This window comes from Myripristis murdjan, chromosome 3 (assembly GCF_902150065.1).
Source record: "Myripristis murdjan chromosome 3, fMyrMur1.1, whole genome shotgun sequence".
In the NCBI taxonomy this organism is placed as follows: Eukaryota; Metazoa; Chordata; class Actinopteri; order Holocentriformes; family Holocentridae; genus Myripristis; species Myripristis murdjan.
In genome coordinates, this window is record NC_043982.1 from 4,753,391 (window position 1) to 4,770,268 (window position 16,878).

The window sequence follows — 16,878 nt, forward strand, 5'->3', positions numbered from 1 at the left end:
CAGCCTGGGAGAAGGCAGAGTCTTCCTTTGGTCAATCAGGGAACCAGAGTTTGTCCCAATACCCACACCTGTGGTCTTGAGCGTGCATTCATGCACCACCAGTGGTGAAAGTAACTAATTACATTTACTCATGTAATTTTACCTTTAGTGAAGCACATTTTTGCTGAAGTATTGTTCTTAGCTACATTTTTAATCCCGTCTGCTATAGAGTACAATTTTGTGCTCTGATCCATTTAGAATAGACCTTTTCCATGTAGGTCGAACACAGCCTGAGCCCTGCTGTTGTTCATGCTGGCTCACTAGAACAGAGCCTTCATCAGTGTCATCAGTAAAACCTGGGTTATCATGCTATTTCATGTCAAAAATGGCTGCTGTGAAAAAGGTCTACTGCATGGAAAAGATTGCATCTGACCAACAGCTGCTGTTCCTAAAAAGTAACTCTTAAATTAGTTACTAGGTACTTTTACTTTTGTGCAGTACATTTTTACAGTAATACTTTGAAATAAGTAAAATATCAGCAAAGTAACAATACTTCTACTTGAATAGCACTCTTTCCACAGTGTGTGGAAAGAAGTAAGTGTCATTTCTGAAAATGCCCAGGTGCAAGTGCATCTAATGCACACTTCATGAACCCTAACCCTGGTGCTGCTGCAGACTGTATCCCATGACTGCATGCTCAAAGACAGAGGCAATTACTCTAGTTATGACTGTATTTGCTAAATGTCATCCTATCTTTTTTTATTTATGTCTTTAGTAATGTATTTACTTGGTATTTTGGTCGAACCTGTTGTTTTAATGCTTGAATGACTACGTGGGTTTGTTAATTTATAAAAAGTGTCCTCCTTATGCCATTCTTAAGTCATGAAAAACATGAAAACCTCTTCCTTTAGCAAAGTGTGTCCCAATATGTGTTGACAAAACCTCCGAACACTTGCCATCTTCACACCTACTCACACACTTAAGCCAGTTCCTGAAAATACATCACGCAAGCAGCCACTTGTAGATATTGGGACAAAGCTGCTGACTCTAGTAAAGTCTACACCACAGCTGATTGGCCCGGTTTAGTGGTGGCATTTTAATTTAAACCCATGAAAAACATTAAATCCATCATTTCTACAGTTGAGCTAGATGTCATGTTTTACGTGAGAAGAAAATAACAGTAAGTGCTCTCTCCCTGTCTGTGGTTGATGGGATGCAGGAAAGAGCGGGCAGCATCCCGAGCGAGTCTGCTTTGGCTCAGGAGGAAAGGTGAGAAAAAACTCACTTCTTTTTCACTTTGTTTTGTTCACACACAATACTGGAAGCACACTGAGCTTGATATTGCTCAATCAGACTGCAGCAGGAGCGTTTAGAAGCTGCCCGGGTGGCAGAGGACATGGCCAGGAAGGCAGCAGAGGCAGCAGTCAGACAGCTGGAGGTGGAGCAGTCTGCCAAGATAGTCATAGAGACAATGCCAGAGAATGAACAGTAAGTCATACACATCTTGATACATACAAGTGCACACATGGCATCAGTGTCCACTGAAAATGCTGAAAATGTCCTTCAGAATGTTAGCAACTAATAGCAACAGCAGTTAGCAGTTAGCAACAGCTTTATTTTCAACATGACCACCATACATTTTGAGCTTATGACATTAGTTTTGCAAAAAAGTAACGCCACCCAGCCCATCCTGCTGTAGGTAATCGTGCAAGTCTGATTAAATTGAAGAAATTATGGAGGATTAGGGCTGCATACGCAGACACACACACACATAAACATTCTTAATCTCAGTAATCTGAGAAAAAAAAGTCAGAATTCTGACTTCAGGAATTATTCTCAGAACATTTTATTTTGTGGGGCCCTAATCCTCTTCAGTAAGTAATAGAACCAATGTTAGTACAAGCATTTCATAATCCTTAAAATAGCTGAACACACTGCTGAACACACTTATCCAAAGGGCAATGACAGCCTGCTCTGATGAAATTTTGTGAAAAGAGCACAATACCTTCAAATGTATGAAAGATGAGGGAAATGTGTCTCTGAGGTAAAGGTGTGGATGTCAGGGGGACAGGTGGGTGGAGACTTTCCCCCTCAAGTCGAACGAGACAGGTGGAGTTCACAGCTCATGAGAGCAGGTTTTCTACAGGGCGGAAACCTTTCATTTTCAGCTGCAGGATTTCTTCTTTAACACTGAACAAAACTTAAACCTTAAAGGGATAGTTCACCCATTTTAGAAAATTTAATTTTATTTCCCTCCCCACCAGCTGTTACATAGGACAGTAGTGCTGCTATCTTCTTCTCATTGTTACTGGATACTGGCTGGATGCTCCAAATGTTAGCTGGGTTGAAGTCCAGCTCAATGGCAGGAGGCTAACAGTTAGCATTTGGAGCATCCAGCCAGTATCCAGCACTCAGTAACAATGAGAGCAAGATAGCACCACTACTGTCCTACAGAACAGCTGGGGGGAAGTGAGGTAACATCAAATTTTTCAAAAAGGGTGAACTGTCCCTTTAACCAAAGTTTTAGCTAATCTTTAAAAGTGACAAAAATGTCCAATCAATGTTTTATCCTATAATCCTTTTTTTTTTCCTGAATCCTGAATCCTGTAATTCATTGTTTGTGCTCATTTCATAAGGTTTTGTGAGGCTGTATTGTAGCACATTTTTTTACTCTGCTTCGACCCCTGGGTGTGTGTGATGACGATGATGATGATGATGGTGATGGTTTAAGTGTGAGTGTGCTCGGCTGAGACTACCTCCTGCCTGTAGTGAAGGGCAGTAAATGTAAAGTGCTATGTAGGAGCAAACTTGGGAACAGCAGGAGCCGCATGTGCACACAAACACACACAGACACACACCCAGCACACTGCACAGGCAGCAGCACACGGCACCACCATGGAGCCCTCATTATATAACTGCTATTTGTTTTGAAAAGACTGCCTAATATCCTGGAGGAGGAAAACGAGGACGACCCAGAGTAAGTCTGTCTGTCGCCTTCCTCATGTGCTCCCCAGCCCTCTCGCTGCTACCCCACGTAGCCTAGCCAAGCCACTGATACACAGACAAATATTAATGCACCCCTCTGTGTGTCTGGGTTATACTGAAGGGACACAGGAAGCTTTTTTTGGCACACTCTCACGCATAACATCTCCTATTCTCAAGCTGTTTGCATTAGCTGTTTGTAATTATCTTGCTGATTAACCCAGGAGCCCTAGGGCCCAAGCTGATGAAGATGCTATTTATTTTATGTGTGTGTGTGCGTGTGTGTGTGTGTGTGTGTGTGTGTGAAACTCTATGTTACATAAGGGTGTATTACATATGAGTTGTACATATACAATCCATATGTAACGCTGTTTATTTGCTGCTTTACTGTTTTATGCTGCACTCATGTTATGCTTCTTCAGGCCTAGAGTGGATTTTGCCTCGCTTGCATAGTGCTAGACATTTACAGCATCGGTTGTTTTCTGTTTAGCGTGTTAAGACAGGAGGGCTGATAATAAGCGTCCCATCCTTCTCCACATCCTGCACGTAAACCACTGATCGCTGTGTGTGTCCCGTCCTGAACACTGAGCGGGTGGCAGAACCTTCCGGAGAGTGAGCAGAGAGCACTAAAAATATTGAGTCCTGCAGAAAAGAAAGTGGCTGAGGAGGACAAAAGAGACAGAAAAAAAAAGTGCAGAAAAGAGATTGTAGATACTGTGCTATTAATATTATTTCAGAGAGCAAAGGTAATTGTTTTTAGTTGGAAAGGCCTTTTTTCTCCGTCTGAACAAATTATTATTCCTATGATTATTATTATTATCATTATTATTTTATTTTTTACAATTTTGGGGTAATTTTGTGGTTGTTCTTTTGGTAATGAAGTATTCTCATGATTTAAATATATATTTATTCTATATATAGTTATATATAGTTTTCTGGTATTTGATAATTTTAATAATATTTTGCTAGTTTTGTGTTTAGTTTTGTTTTTCTGATAATTTTATGGTATGGTAACTTTCCTTGTATATTAATAACAGTTTTGGGGGATAATTAAATGGTAATTTTATGGTAATTTTCTTATTAATTTAAATCTAAATATACAAAGTTATTGAAAGAAACCAAGAGAATTTAAACATCAAAGTGATTTGAACAGAGACGATCAGATTAATACAGTCATAATGCTGTTGCAGGAGGGAAAATAATTGTCAACAAAGATATCTGAATATCAGATATTAGTATTAGACAGGTAGTAGACACGGTGAGAGTGACTGAACAGATTGTGAGATGTTAAATGGTGATTATCATTACAAACTCTGAAGACTTCATGGTCCTGCAGGATAACAGCAGTCCTGAGCTGAACGTTGCTCTTCAGGATGATATTACTGAGGAACATAAAACAGCAGAGTTAACAGTCATGTGTGCAGCAACATGACAGAAGAAAACCCCTTAAGACTGAGATAATGGAGTGTTACGATTGTTAAGGAATTACAGAATGAGATCCCAAATGACAGCATAGAAGCTGAAGAGGAGAAGACAGCACCGCAGCTGAAACTGCAGCAAGAAAAGAGAAAAATTAAAGGCGTAGTTCACTCATTTTGAAAAACGTGACATTATTTCACCTCCCCTCTAGTTGTTCTGTAGGACAGTAGTGTTTCTATCTTCCTCTCATTGTTACTGAGTGCTGGATACTGGCTGGATGCTCCAAATGCTAACTGTTAGCCTCCTGCCACTGAGGTTCCCTGGCAGAGGATGTCATGGCTGAGGAGTTTCAAGCAACACAGTCAACCAGATGTCCCAGAGAAAGTATGGAGGTCATGGCAACTGACAGAAATGACATTTTGTTTGTCTGTGGTATTACTGGCACATCATTTGAAATATATAAATACATTAAAAGCAACCATGTCATACAGGGGATGAAAAATTCCTGTTGCCAGAGAAAATAAATATGTTAAATTACAGGCATAAAGACAAAAGTGCTGTTGTTCCATTGAATGACCTCTCTTGCGATAGAAAAGAAGAAAGTAATAGTACAGACAAATATTGTCATAAAGGAGAGTAAAAAGACTCGGGGGCAAGTTAACATGTCAGTTTATTTTATTGCCATGAGAACTCTGAACAAAGCAACAGAGCAAGATGCAATGTCACGAGAGCACTGAAGCAGATGAAGAAAATGTGGCTGCAGATGCTGCCGTGACTTGAGGGGATTTTTAGGACAAACAAAGTAACAGCAATGCTAATCCACCCTGATGAAAATGAACAAACACGGGAGATCCCTTTTGAGGAATGTAAGAGCAAACAAAATCCCACAGTTTAGAAAAAGTCTGTATCAGATGATGCTGATTACTTTGAAACTACGGCTGCTGACGACAGAAGAATTCAAGAACCAACAACCAATTCAAGAACCAACTCGAGGGAGGGTCACGGGCTCACCCCAATCGCCAGGTTTCAACCTCCAGCCAATAAGAATGGTGTTACTGCTGCCACTGTTAGAACATTTTGGTCTGCTGGTGAAACTAGAGGGACGGTCATGGAATCACCAAAGCTGACAAGCATCACCATTGAGCCAGCAGGAATTTTGCAACCAAATTTCATGACAATGTACAAGCTGTCTGGACAACCAAAATAATCACAATCACCAAACGTCAAGCAGTCTGAGTGTAAATGATAATGAACTATTTAGGGGAGTACTATCAGATCCTTGTTTCTGACACAACCATTACTGTTGTCACCAAGTCCCATGAACCTTTATGGGTGATTTATAAACCAGATCTCATGAGCACCTGCTGAATGTTTTACTCTCAACAAGGTTATACAGTAACGCTCACCTGCAGTAATGCTCGCTGTGTTCTGCTTAGCCCAGACTAACCAGCTCTAACATCAAGCTTCCCTCTCTGACATGATGACCTCAACTGACTCAGGCTCTCCATTTGTTTGTCCCTTACTGCACACCGTCCAGGTTGCAGAATCTGCGGGAGGAGAGTGACGACAGCACAGAGAATAGGACTGTAACAGATGGAAATAAGAATTGCGCTGCTGAGGAAGGAAAAATACCTCAGTAAGCCCCATCATGTTTAAGATAAAGTCTTGTCCTTGCAATGAGATTGAAGGACGCTCCCATACTTCAATCTCCAGAAGATAATCAGTTAGATCTAATAAGCAGCACAATGATGTGACTTTATTTGGTATGGGTTGCGTACTTCCCTTGTATAAGCTTGTGTTGTTATACGATACTGTGAAGTTTTGCTTTGGTACCACCAGATACACCATGCTTCTTACCTCTAGTTAGCATGTATGTATGCTCATAGAGTTTGCTGCATGTGTCTTGCTGTGAGCCTATGCTTCTGCCAAAATGTTTCCTTTTAGCTCAATTTGACTTTTCTTTGTGTTGTTTTTTTTTTTTTTTTTTTGCCTATTTTCTCTCTGTGAATCAGGGCAAACCTTAAAAGGTTGGTTGGAATTTTTACAGTCATTACAAAACAGCTACAGACCAGTGACTAATGGCTTCATATTTGCCTGTTACATGGATTCAGGAATTATACTACTACAAATTCTCGACTCCATTCAAAATCCATCTTATTCTAGCAGCCATGCATCATGTTTACCCATGTCATCCACTTATAAACCAAACCACACTTACAAAACCACCCTAAAACACTTTAACACTATTTGTGTGTTGCACGTTTGTGCATTTTGTTGTTCAGGAGTGTATATTTTTCCTGTGGTTAACTGGCCAGACACAGATGATTTCACATCACATTCACATATTTCTATCAGCTACACTGAACTGGAGCTTGGTTGTAGTAAATGCTTCAGTGATCCAAGACCTCAGGTTTTGGTGTTGGTCTCTCACAATCAAAGAACAAGTTTCTTCCGACAATTCTTCCTACTATTGTGGTAGTATGGTCAGAGTGGATGTTTTGAGTGAGGAGTGGAACTCTTACTTTTTCTCAACCTGAAGCTCTCACTCTCTTGTTCTTGTTGACACTATCGCTATTGTTATTGCTCATTTCACCGACACCGAAAATCATCTCAATACAAGCCCAAGCACATTCTCTAAGGGTTCTTGAAAGTCATTCTGAGACACATTGGAAGCACCAACTTAAGTACAAATAGACAAGACAGGTTGAGGGCAAATGGATACAACAGTGAAAATAGTTACAACAGTTCTTTACAAATTATCCCCCGGAATGCACTGAACATCATAGATTGATGACGTCTAATTTGAATCTTTTCAATCAAAATAGTTTTGGTTCCATTAGTTACAAATCTTGGACTAGCGACCAGCTGCCTAGCGAACTGGCCGGCATTTGCACCAGTTTGGACTGGAACCAGCTTTGCAGTGGCTGAATTCAACCTAGTCTGCTGGTTTGCTGCTTTATGACCCAGCACGCCATCCAGGATTTCATTATTCTCCCCAACATTACCCTGTCAAGCACCACTTTTCACTTGGTCCTTTTTGGAGTAGCTGTACTTGACAGTTTTTTACACATGTTGATAATTTGGACCTAGGTTATAAGAGATGGAAGAGATACAGTTTGATTCTTATTGTACTCCCTTCTATCTTTTTCTGTAATTCAGAAGATATCCAAATTGAAAGCAGTACTTCTGTTTTTGAGCAGACCACTGCACGCTCTTTGATTTGTCCATAATTTCCATCTTTCCCTGTAGAATAATACACTCTCACTGTTGGTGTCAATTTAGGTCCTACCATTTTTTGGATGCAGCTGGGAACCAACTTTTTGGGTTCCAAACCAATGTATTTTCGGGTAAAATTATGAGAACGGTGAAAAATTTGGTCCACAAACCGTAACGGAACCAGTTTTTTGCCGACGGATAGTGGAAGAGTGTCTAAGGGTGAAACTTTCCTCACGATAAAACCTTCATGCATCTTTTGCATAGCCATCCCTCTGCATCCAAAACATTATCTGAGCACCAAGGATGCCTGTTGTGGGTTCACTTTCTGCAGACTCATCATTCTTCTGATGTTTCTTGCATTCGTACCCCCTCATCAGGTCCCTGTTGGATGCTGAGGAGCCAGCTGAGCCGCATTCAACCGAGGCTGAGCCAGCATCAGAGAGGAGAGACCTGGAGCCTGAGCCAGGAGATCCAGAGACCACTGCTACAGACCAGGTAGAGTGCTTTATTAAACAATGTAATGTATCTAGCAATAATAATAGCATTGATAATAGTAATGATGACAGTAATGATAGTAATAATAACACTCTCCACACAGAAAACAGTGATTAGAATTGCAAATTGTATTCTGAAAATATGAAATCTCAAGAGTTTTGTGTTCTTAGCAATCTCATTTTTCTTGTTTTAGGAGGCGGCAGCAGAAGAAGGTGAATGTGGAGGTGCAACCTAATCATTTTTATAAGAGCAGCTGTCATGATTTTTGTCACAGCAGCCCAATTCCAGAACAAATCTGTGCTACAAAGACTTAAAGTCACAATGAAATGAAAAATACATTTCCACCTTGTTAGCTAAAACTCCATATCACAATGTACACCTATTCAACAATAAATGTGAAGAAACTCACAAAATTTGTATTTTCGTGTATTTTTATAGTAAAATCCCATTAGTTTTACATTAGTTTTATCTTTATTTAATGGCTTCACCACACGTGTGCATAACATTCAGACTAGTAATACCACCACTGATTTTTGCGTCACCTTCTGAATACTCTCAAACACCTCTCTCCCTGCGTTATGTTCCAGCACAACATCCCGTTTCAGCTGGACATGCATTGAATCATGGAAGCAAGATGCCATTTAAATGCCGTTTCCTTGTGACTTTAAATGAACATGTTTTGAACATCAGAAACAGGTGTTTTGCACTGTAGCCTCTCATCAACTTCTTGTTGCTGACTGTGGCTATTTCTCTACCTAGTGCCCAGCACTTGCTCTCCAGTAAAGAGCTTGTTGCTTCGAATCCCCTACGCTGCTGAGTGCCTGGAGAGCTGCAGAAAGCTGCTGCATGACAATAACCTGACCCTAAAATGTCCATGCCCACCCTGCTACCAGAGCTCTGCCAGATGACCCAGGAGCTGTCCCAGCTTCCCAAGCAGGCACGACAGTGCTGCTTCAGCATTGTCAGGTGCCTCTGAAGCCTTAACCCCGCCCCCAGTGTCCTCAGCAGCCTTAACTCCAGTCCTCCACCAGCACACCCTAATAGAGACTTGGAGTTAGACACTGATTTTGCATAGAACAACAACCTCTGAAGAGCCAAACAACCTCTCCGTCACTAGGTGTCCCTTCCACTCGCTGTCTCCCAGCTTGGCCTTCACATCACTTTCATCATGCCCTGCACAGCTGCGCTGCTTCCCAATGAGCTGCCAACTCCCCCCAGTTCAGGTGATGTTAAAAACTCACAAGAGCTGGGCTTTTGTGAAAAGTTTTTACTAAATTAACCCATTAAGCCTTAACACATGACATGTGGAAGACTAATTGGAAATTATTTTAGAGACTTACAGGATAATTCAGGTGTCATAAAAAATTATGGCCTTTTTAGCTCTGTCTACCTCAAGCTTCCATTTCCCCTAGTCATTTAATCCTTAAATTAGATCTTTCATTTTTGAAACACAAACTTTACAGCATTGAAAGTAACTACCAATTGACAAACAAAAGTTGCCCCAAATGCCCTAAATAAGAACACATAAACATGGCTATAACACTTGTAAGGTGACACGTTTTTGAGGGATTATTTCCTGGAAGAGACTTCCACTTCTTCTTGTGGATGTCAGCTGATTGACAGGAGGCAGAGAGTAACCTAATCCAGCGCTATTACTCATCTTAGCATATTGAAATAAGGATAAAGCAAAAGGACTTTGACCAAGCCAAGCCAAGACTGTATGTTTACTGTGACAGATAATCTCATTTTTCATACTCTACAAGAGAGAATGACAGCAAACAGCTTCTTCTGATGGGAGGAATATAAGCCCTGATATTTCCAAACGTTGCGGAATGTGCACTGCAAAAACGCAAAATCTTACCAAGATTATTTGTCTTATTCAAGTCAAAAATGTCTTATTTCTAGTCAAAATATCTCATTACACTTAAAATAAGACACAATCACCTCAGAAGTAACTTGTTTTTAGACAATTGTCTCTTGTTTCAAGTGAAAATTTGCTTGTTTCATTGGCAAAATTTGCCAGTGGAAAAAGTGAAAATTCACTTGAAATAAGTGAAAATTAGCTAGAAACAAGAAACAAATTTTGCCAATGAAACAAGCAAATTTTCACTTGTTTCAATCAAATTTTCACTTGAAACAAGAGACAATTGTCTAAAAACAAGTTACTTCTGAGGTGATCATGCCTTATTTTAAGTGTAATGAGATATTTTGACTAGAAATAAGACAAATAATCTTGGTAAGATTTTGAGTTTTTGCAATGTGTGAAGACACAAGCACACTGCAAAAAGTCAAAATCTTACCAAGATTATTTGTCTTATTTCAAGTAAAAATGTCTTATTTCTAGTCAGAATATCTCATTACACTTAAAATAAGACATGATCACCTCAGAAATAACTTGTCTTTAGACAATTTTCACTTGTTTCAAGTGAAAATTTACTTGAAACAAGTGAAAATTAGCTTGAAACAAGAAACAAATTTTGCCAATGGAACAAGCAAATTTTTACTTGTGACACAAGTGAACAAGTAAAAATTTGCTTGCTCTATTGGCAAAATTTGTTTCTTGTTTTAAGTGAATTTTCACTTGAAACAAGTGAAAACTGTCTAAAGACAAGTCATTTCTGAGGTGATCATGTCTTATTTTAAGTGTAATGAGATATTTTGACTAGAAATAAGACATTTTGACTTGAAATAAGACAAATAATCTTGGTAAGATTTGGACTTTTTGCAGTGCAAGAAGAATGCAAAGGAGAAAGGAACTAGGCTATTGGGACACTTAAAAAACACTGCTTTGATCACAGACAAGCATAGTATTGTTTGAAGATTTTGCTTTGTACAGTCTGAGAAGGTTCTGGTTTGTTCCTCAGAGAGGGGTACTGGTAAGGATGGTGTCAGTGTAGCCCCTGCAGTGACAGTGGAGGACACTGATGATTGGGCGGACATGGGCATCCCCCCGGCTAATGAAGGCCAGGAACATCAGCCCACTGCTCTCTCTGTCTCGCCACTGTTAAAGCCCAGGTAGGAAACATATCCTTATGTGCTGATACTGCCGGCCAAATGGGGGCACTATAAAAATGTAAAAATGTCAAACTCAGACACCACAGGCCCAATTTTCATGAAGTTGCTAGCACGGTGTTCTGGCATTTAAAACTTACTGTTGGGGATGCTACAGTTAAAGGTCAAAGTTTCAATCTTTGAAAGGTCATGCCTCTTACAACACTGGTCAAATTTTGATGAAACTTGGAGGTAGGATACATCTTGATAGTGGTTAAGCCAAGGGGTACCACCATCCTTCATGGGCCAAGAGATTTTTATTTGTCATGCATTTAACTCACAGAACTTGGATGGAGTAAAATGGTCTTTCCCATTCAAATCATCATACCAGAATGGTCACAGTGGCAGCCATTTCCATATGTTATGCTAATCTTGTGTAACACAGCATCAAACATAGATTCAAATGTTCAGTTATTTTAGTAGCTGTATAATATCTACAGACATTGTATGATACCATAAAGATCAAGTACAAGTTAGTGATAATGAAATGAAAAGGGTTTCAGTTGTTACTTGATGGTGTACCAGTGGGCAACTGAAAAATTCCAACCAGTAACACCATGAATAGCTCCCCAATGCCACTTTCAGCATATAAAACCTGCAACTTCACAGCTGTCAAAGTAACACCGTAGCTATTTCCCAGTGGCTGCATTTATTCATTTTGAAGAATACGGAATTTGTGGCAGTTTATGACTTAGTACAAAGTTTTACAGTGGATTGCTTCACCACCATATATGTTCTCATCCAACTCCCTCCCCATGGTATGCCCTGGCGCCAGCATCCTGTTTTAATCAGAAATACATCAAACTACAGAGGCAGGACATCATCGAAATGTTACTTCCTTCAAATGCAAATACAAAATTCCCTGTGGTAGAATTGAGAAGGCAGCAGACCAGGAGCAGGTTTGCTGGGTCAGAGATCAACCACTTTGCTGCTCTTGACTAGACAAAACATGCATGACTACATATAAAGTCTGCCTAAAGACCTTTTTGCAGTCAGTTTAAATTCACCAAGAGAGACCAACTCTTTTAACTGAAAATTATTTTCCAAGCGGAAGATGTAGATTTGTTTTGCTGAATAAATTTAAATGTGTAATTGCGTTTTCCACACATGGGAAACACAAGAGTCGGAGCTCTAGAGCCGGTAACAGACCCCATCGCTCCATGAAGTAGCACTGAACAGTCTCTTTAAAGTCACAAACAAACAGAAACATTACTACTTTGTAAAATAACCCCCTAAATGCAGCACAAGGTATTTTTACAGGAGCTGAATATATGGTTTGAAGGACAGATGATACGATTGAACTGTCTCAATCACTTTACCTTCCAAGTTGCAAAAAAAAAAAAAAAATTGTGTCCTATTGCAAACATAAGTTTTGTTTTCTGGCTCCATTTATATGATGAAGAGAGTACAGCTACTCCAAAAAGAAACTGTTTTATTAACCTTCCTATTCTCGTCTTTGTCTCCATGACTTCATGTCTGTATCCTGATGAGTCCAAGTCTTCATGTGCTCATATCTCCATGTTGTCATGTCTCCATGTCCTTATGTTTCCATGTCTCCAGTGGGGGCCAAAAACACTTGACTGCAGATGACGAGTGAGGGAAAGCACACACACACACACACACACACACACACACACACACACACACTCTCTCTCTCTCTCTCTCTCTCTCTCTCTCTCTCTCTCTCTCTCTCTCTCTCCCAAATCTTAACCACAACCCTGGGGTTTTTAAACTTTTTCAAACTGGACCCCCAAGTTGACTTTCAGTTAGCTGCCCACTTGAGTTGATATTGCCCTATAGGGACCCTTACATCAAGAGATATTTTGGTTTGTGTGAAGCCTAAGGTTGCTTTACACAAGCATTCAAACACAAAAAATCTGACCCTGATCCAGCATCACTGATCTGATGCTGCTGAAGGGTTGAATTGTTAAGATGTTGTACTTGAACATTCACAGATCATGGTTAATTTAAATTAATTTAGGTTAATTAATTTCCCTGGAAACCACTTTGATCACTACTGCCATAACTAACTGATGCCTCTCCCAAACCTTAACCTTAATCTTAACCAATAAGCCACCTCACCCTCCACCCACCACCACTGCCACCAAAACACACATGTACACACAACTTCATGCTAAATCTTCAACTTCAGTGTGCATTACAACCATGTTGTGTCATTCTGCAGGTTGCGCCCTCTGTCAGCAGCCAGTTTCACCAGCGTGGTGGTCCAGGAGCGGCTCACTGATCTGGTTGTGCAGTTTAAAGGCCGGACAGAGCTGCGGAGAGAGAGGCTGATGGACCCAGACGAATCTGAAGAGGAAAGTGCATGTAGGTACACATGCAACACAATCACATTTTGAATGGCTTCTAAAGCGTCCCTCTGGGACTTCCTCATATCACTCTGTTTTATGAATTTTATTGTCAGATACAGTATACTACGACTCCGGATAAGAAAAATGCTGTCCCTGATTGTTTGAATGAATGAAGTCCTCAAAAACAGGACAGTTTTAAGCATCCTGGCAGCCTCAGACAGTGGTTTCCAAATTGGGATCTGGGGACCACCAGGGCTTCTGCAGGGTCTTCCAAAAAGGAGTCCTTAGCAAAGTTAGGACTTGCTTAATTTAACTTTAATTGAAATACTTTTAAATTCATGACATTTAAACACAGTTTAAACACAGAAGTTTTCCTGTATTTAAAAAAAAATAAAATAAAAAATTTTTTTGGTTTGTTTGTTTTGTTTTGTTTTTGCAAATTATCAGGGTTTTTTTTTTTTTTTTAAGATTTTTCCCCTAAATTTGTAACAGTTTTTGACTAACGTTTGTTTGTTTGTTTGTTTATTAAATGCATTAAAAATGTTTTCGATAATTTGCTTATCATCTTTTTCCATTTTTTTGAAAGAAATCAAGTGCATTTGCTTAGGATTTAAAGGATTAATTGAATAGCGATTGCTACATAACAAAAAATGTGTATGAGTGATTATTTTAACATTATGTTTTAATCTCAACACTTTGAACAAAGAGACTGAAATGAAATTAAGCTTTTGTACACTGGAACTTAAGCCCAATTCTGAAATTTGCCCACTTTTTTTTTTTTTTTTTTTTTTTTTTTTTTTTTTTTCAAAAAACTGGTTGTGAGAATTTGAAGAATGTAGAAACTTTATTTCAGCCACTCATCCAAAATCAATCTTTCAGTCTTCCCTTTTTCAGTTTCCTCATTAGAGACCTTTGACTACATATGCATGTAATTACAAGAAAATTTGAAGGGCTCTTTTAACATGACATCTATTGGATAGCTATCTAAAATAATCTAAAAGCAGCATATATTTCATATAACCTGTCTTTTTTTTCTATTTTAGCCCCGACCAAAGCTCCTCCCCCTCCTCCTCCACCACCCCCAGAGGAGGAGAAGAAAGATGCTCCAGCTGAAGGAGAGGAAGAAGAGAAGGAGCCGGAACCCTTTATCATATTTGGATACCCTATCCTAATTCCCAAACTTCCCAAACTTCCCCCAATGCCTGGTTGGCTTCGTGCCATTGTGGATTACCGTTTCCCCTCCAGCATTGACCCATACACAGGTAAGCAGATAAAGGACATGGGACATGTGCCAGCAAAGAAGGGATTAACTCAGCACAAACAGGCCATAGTTTCTAAGCACATCCACATAATATCAGAAAACCCAAAGGGGAGGTTATGTCATGGATCAAGGGAGCATTGACCAACATTCTCTGCCCATTGGCCAAAAGGGGCGTGTCCATCCGTTGGTCCGTCAGTCAGCAAAGACAAAGACATGATTACTTTTTCAGGCCAAATTGGCCTCATGTGGTTGTCGCAATGGGCTGGGCTTAGCAGAAACAGGACTATAGTTTCCGATGTCATCCATGCCGTATCATGAAACGTGGGTGGGCTCGTCATGAAGCAAAGTGGCACTGACCACCTTTCCATGCTGATCATCCAAAAGGGGCAAGGACACGGGTCTTAGTGTCAACTGGGCCGTAGTTTAAAGACATTCATGTGACATCACAAAACCCGTTCAGGAGGTTGGTCATGGGAGGGGAAGTAAGTCAAGACGACAATGATCAACTTTCCCTGCTGATTGGATGAGAGGGTTGTGTCTTATGACAACGGCTTTGCCAAAAAGGGGCATGGCTTAGCACAAACACCGTAACTCCCAGCTGTGATTTTGGCTCTCTACTGCCTTTTTATCATTTGTGGCTGAGTCAGTCTTTACTGTCCTTCATGTTTTCCAAAATGACCTCTATAAAGTTCTGTGGTTTCTCCTGAGTAGGTGATTGTTTCTTTCTGTATCAATGGATATAAAATGTCTTTTTTTTTTTTAGGTTATTAAACAATTTCTGTTCACATAATTCACATAACTCTGGTTCCAAGTGAGCATGGCAAATTCAAATTTATGAAATTTAAACAATCTGTGTTGCTATATAAACCGAATTGACTTGGTTATAATTGAACTGAACTGAACTGAACTGAACTGAACTTAATCCTTCTTCCTTCTCAACAGATCTGCTCTATGTTATATGGCTGTTTTTTGTGGTGATGGCGTGGAACTGGAACGTGTGGCTGATCCCTGTGCGCTGGGCCTTCCCCTACCAGACTCCAGAAAATATTCACATCTGGCTGTTAATAGATTATACCTGCGACTTCATCTACATCACAGACATTCTCTTATTTCAGCCCAGACTGCAGTTTGTCCGTGGAGGAGACATTGTGGTTAGTGGAATTATGTCTTGCTGCACATGATAGTATCCAAGAAAAAGATAAAGGTAAAGCTAGATTTGTTCTCATTCAGTTTAGCACACAAACCCTGCTTTAATCTGGAACTTTTTTTTTTTTTTTTTTTTTTTTTTTTTTTACAGTGTGATAAAAAGGATATGAGAGAACATTACATGACAACTGAGAGATTCAAGGTGAGGTAAAAGACGTACTTTGCCAGGCTAATACAGTCTGTCTCACACGCACACACACATGCATACATATGTGTATACTATAATGCATATTCCCTGACCAGACCTCGTGCACATAGCCACCTCTAATCTGCCCATTACAAGTGAACAAACACATTCTTCAATGAGTTCAGGTCCAAGATAGTGCAGGATGAATTAATTAATTATTAAAGGACCGTTTCAGTGATTTTGAATGTTTAGGCCATTTACTACAATTTACCAAGGTTTTATATTGCAACAAACCATTTTGCAAATGATTCAGAGGTCCTAAACATTTCAAAATCCCCTGATTTTTAAATATGACTTGTTGGTTGAAACATCACCTTACAATGTTCTGCTTCTGCGGCTAACAAAGTCATCACCATTCATAAACCACAGAACTGATATTTGGCTGTGTAAAGCAAACCTTTCCCACGGGACTGTTTTCTAGTGGTAAGACCATTTCACTCTATCCAATTTCAAGTCATCAAAACACAACAGTGCTGCTGCTTTTAGGAGCGACTTTATTACAGTGATGAATACTGGTGTGACGAATGTTTGAAGTCTCTGAAAGTTCATTTTCATATTGTAGTGGAATGAATGGAAACCAATGGCTGTAGAAAAGGGAGGAGAAATGATATCGGAGTTCTAAAATATGATTGCTTTCTCAGGGAAAAGATTAGCAGGAATGTGACGTATATACATTTTGCTGATATTACACTAAGCATGCAAAATGACTGGTATGATCCTTTAATAATGTGATAGATCAAACCCATTGTCAGTGATTCAATAACATAACC

General features: G+C 39.7%; 1 protein-coding gene across 8 annotated transcripts in view; it reads left to right on the plus strand.

The window, feature by feature from the left end:
• cngb1a (cyclic nucleotide gated channel subunit beta 1a) overlaps positions 1-16,878 on the plus strand; it is a 51,070-nt gene that overhangs the window by 22,882 nt on the left and 11,310 nt on the right. For 2 of the 8 annotated variants that reach the window (XM_030076896.1, XM_030076909.1), the window contains 13 exons: positions 1,199-1,248; positions 1,333-1,467; positions 2,915-2,956; positions 5,918-6,016; positions 6,393-6,407; positions 7,974-8,091; positions 8,285-8,303; positions 10,956-11,106; positions 12,703-12,735; positions 13,328-13,470; positions 14,498-14,716; positions 15,658-15,866; positions 16,013-16,063. In XM_030076896.1, coding sequence (XP_029932756.1) covers positions 1,199-1,248; positions 1,333-1,467; positions 2,915-2,956; positions 5,918-6,016; positions 6,393-6,407; positions 7,974-8,091; positions 8,285-8,303; positions 10,956-11,106; positions 12,703-12,735; positions 13,328-13,470; positions 14,498-14,716; positions 15,658-15,866; positions 16,013-16,063 — 1,284 coding nt within the window. The remainder of the gene's footprint in view (positions 1-1,198; positions 1,249-1,332; positions 1,468-2,914; positions 2,957-5,917; positions 6,017-6,392; positions 6,408-7,973; positions 8,092-8,284; positions 8,304-10,955; positions 11,107-12,702; positions 12,736-13,327; positions 13,471-14,497; positions 14,717-15,657; positions 15,867-16,012; positions 16,064-16,878) is intronic. The other 6 variants (XM_030076901.1, XM_030076918.1, XM_030076933.1 and 3 more) reach the window with 6 other exon arrangements.